This window comes from Montipora foliosa, unplaced genomic scaffold, assembly GCF_036669935.1.
Source record: "Montipora foliosa isolate CH-2021 unplaced genomic scaffold, ASM3666993v2 scaffold_410, whole genome shotgun sequence".
NCBI classification, from domain to species: Eukaryota; Metazoa; Cnidaria; class Anthozoa; order Scleractinia; family Acroporidae; genus Montipora; species Montipora foliosa.
In genome coordinates this window covers 35001-37500 of record NW_027179713.1, presented here as the reverse complement: position 1 = coordinate 37500, position 2500 = coordinate 35001, and the positions used below count along the sequence as shown (strand labels likewise).

Genomic DNA, 2500 nt, shown 5'->3' with positions numbered 1-2500 from the left:
TGACCCTAATTTGTTTCTCGATTGGAGGTCGCCCTTTCGTTGTCCAATGTTTCTTGCATACTTTTTGTCCCATTAAGCACTTAAGAATAGTGTTTTTTGTTTTGGTAACTACCCTATGTCACTGTTTTTGCTCCAGGTTTCTTGTGGCAACGTTTCTTCCATTTAGATCCCACACATAATTTCCAATCATCCATTGTAGATTTAAAAGAAACATGCGAGATCCAAAGATGGCAGACTTAACCCAGCAGTGGTATCTGGTGTACGCAAGTGGACCAATGCGTATGTAATAATAATGATGATGATGATAATATTCAAGGTTGCAGTTTGAGTTAGAAATAGATAGAAAGAGGACGGTACACACAACATAGTTCTTTAGGATTATTTAATATATATATATATAGATATTTATAGATTTTTTATTTTAACGGCTCACAGGTTACGGTTTTCGCCTTGTGTAGCTTGATTAGAACGTAGCATTCAGTTGAATCCTGTGCTATATAATAATAATAATAATAATAATAATAATAATAACCAATAATCACTTTATTTCCATGATAAAAATATTTACAAACATTAAAATATCTCCAAAAGGTAAGAACTATAAATTTACAAGCAATTAAGTATTTCTCTGTTTTAAAACTTCAAAAAAAGAAAAAGAAAATAATAATAATAATAATAATAATAATAATAATAATAATAATAATAATAATAATAATAATAACAAACTTCATTGAGCACTCTTTCATACAAACTTGAATCTTACATGTATCTGGTAAAAATAAATAATAATAATAATGATAATGATAAAACTCAAATTAAATTAAAAATTTAAATGCCGGCGGTGGCGACATTAATCCGGCAATCGTCAAGAGAGTCTCCTATATTCCGGAAAGGTACTCGGGACCCTCTTACGCACGCATGTACTGATCTTAAGAGTTCAAATGAGATGACAGTTCTGAGCCAATTAATGACGTTGTTATAGGGCTCACCGTCCTTCTGTACTAACTTGTCTGCTAAGTGCTTAAGAAATCGTTGGCACTCATTTCCCATCCCACCGTTCGTTCCGAAAACCAAGGGTGTAAAGGATCCCATCTCGACCTCAAGCACTCGTTGCTGATATTTCCGCTTTTTCTCCTCTTCTTGGTCTTTAAAGACTTCGGATGTCGGCTTGCTCTGGTTACATTTGGAGTTAACATGCGTGACCCTGACGTCGAAAAATGCTGTAACTCCTCTAGACCAGAAATCTCCCGCCTTGATGTCTAAACGTGCCTCTGAGCTGGTAACTGCGCTTCTAAGATGCATCCGTTCATTGTCAAGAGGTAAGAGGCGTGGCTCCGCCTCCACATTCTTACAAACTTTGGTGATGAATGATGTCAGTAGGTTACGTACACCATCATGCCTTTGTGCCACAAACCCTCCTTTTTTACAAGAGAGGGCGTGGCCAACATTGAATCTATCCCCACAAACGCACTGGGCTGGTAGGTCGGTGAGAGGCAAGTTGTAACGTAGCCGCAGAGAGTCTCTGAATTCTTGCTTGTTAAGAGCTAGACCTTGATCTTTGAGGGGGATCGCGTTAAGCCAAGAGCTGGCCCCTTTGTCTCTTGCTTGATTGGCCAATCGAAGAAGATCAGGGGAGAGGGTGGAGTCAATCGACTCCATTTTTGCCTTTTCCCTTTCGGCCTTTAGCGCCTGGTGGTGACGTTTCAGCTCCTCTACGGAATTTTCGCCTGTTATCATGATGGTACTCTGAGTTGTTATGGAGTCTACATGTGCGGCTGTGATTGATGCTGATGCGGTAAACTGTTGTGGTGCTTCCGATCTCAGATCCGGCACGCCTAGTCCCCCTTGGGCCGTTGTCAAGGTAGCGAGTTGGCGCACTTCGTCGGGAAGGGGCTCTGTCTGGCCAAAGAATGTTGGAAGTAGTAGATCGTCGATTACCTCCTGGACTGGGTCGATATAGTCCTCAAATGACTCAATTGTGCGAAGAAAATAAGTAAACTTGGACTTGAACCCCTTCGTAAAAGCGATATACGCTGCGTGGGGCTGATTCTTAGCAATTTCTGATAGTGTTTCAAGTTCCCCTTTCCATGCACGCACTTTCTCCTTACAATACATATCCTTGTATTCTTGTGATCCAATGACCGCTCCTAGATGACGTTGACCCTCAATAGTGATATTAACTTCATCACCGAATACTCTCGCTGCTTCTGCGGCAGCTTCCTCTGACTTTACTATAAGCCAACTCTTTGACCCATTCACAAGGTAACCGAACTTCTCTCCTTCCTGACTCAACAGCTTGTACCAATCGTAAAGCGATGTGATTACTCCACCGCCTGCCGAATCATCCGCGAGCCATGCTTGTTTAACCCCCGGGCAGTGTGCTCTCAAATAATAAATCATCATTGATGTGTTAACCGAGTACCAAGCCATAGCAAGGGGGTCGCCCTGTGTTGTCCCCTCCTGTGAGAGTATTTCACCTCCCCCACAGATGAAAAGTCTA

At 41.3% G+C, this 2500-nt stretch overlaps 2 protein-coding genes across 5 annotated transcripts in view; one reads left to right on the top strand and one right to left on the bottom strand.

Moving 5' to 3' along the window:
• The window catches only part of LOC137988172 (ferric-chelate reductase 1-like), a 95813-nt gene that overhangs the window by 62915 nt on the left and 30398 nt on the right, over window positions 1-2500 (top strand). For all 4 annotated transcript variants that reach the window (XM_068834224.1, XM_068834223.1, XM_068834222.1 and 1 more), the window contains one exon: window positions 200-279. In XM_068834224.1, coding sequence (XP_068690325.1) covers window positions 200-279 — 80 coding nt within the window. The remainder of the gene's footprint in view (window positions 1-199; window positions 280-2500) is intronic.
• LOC137988171 (uncharacterized) overlaps window positions 560-2500 on the bottom strand; it is a 3641-nt gene continuing 1700 nt past the window's right edge. Inside the window, exon 1 of the mRNA XM_068834221.1 lies at window positions 560-2500. This exon is cut by the window's right edge and continues 1700 nt beyond it. Coding sequence (XP_068690322.1) covers window positions 829-2500 — 1672 coding nt within the window. The 3' untranslated portion in view covers window positions 560-828.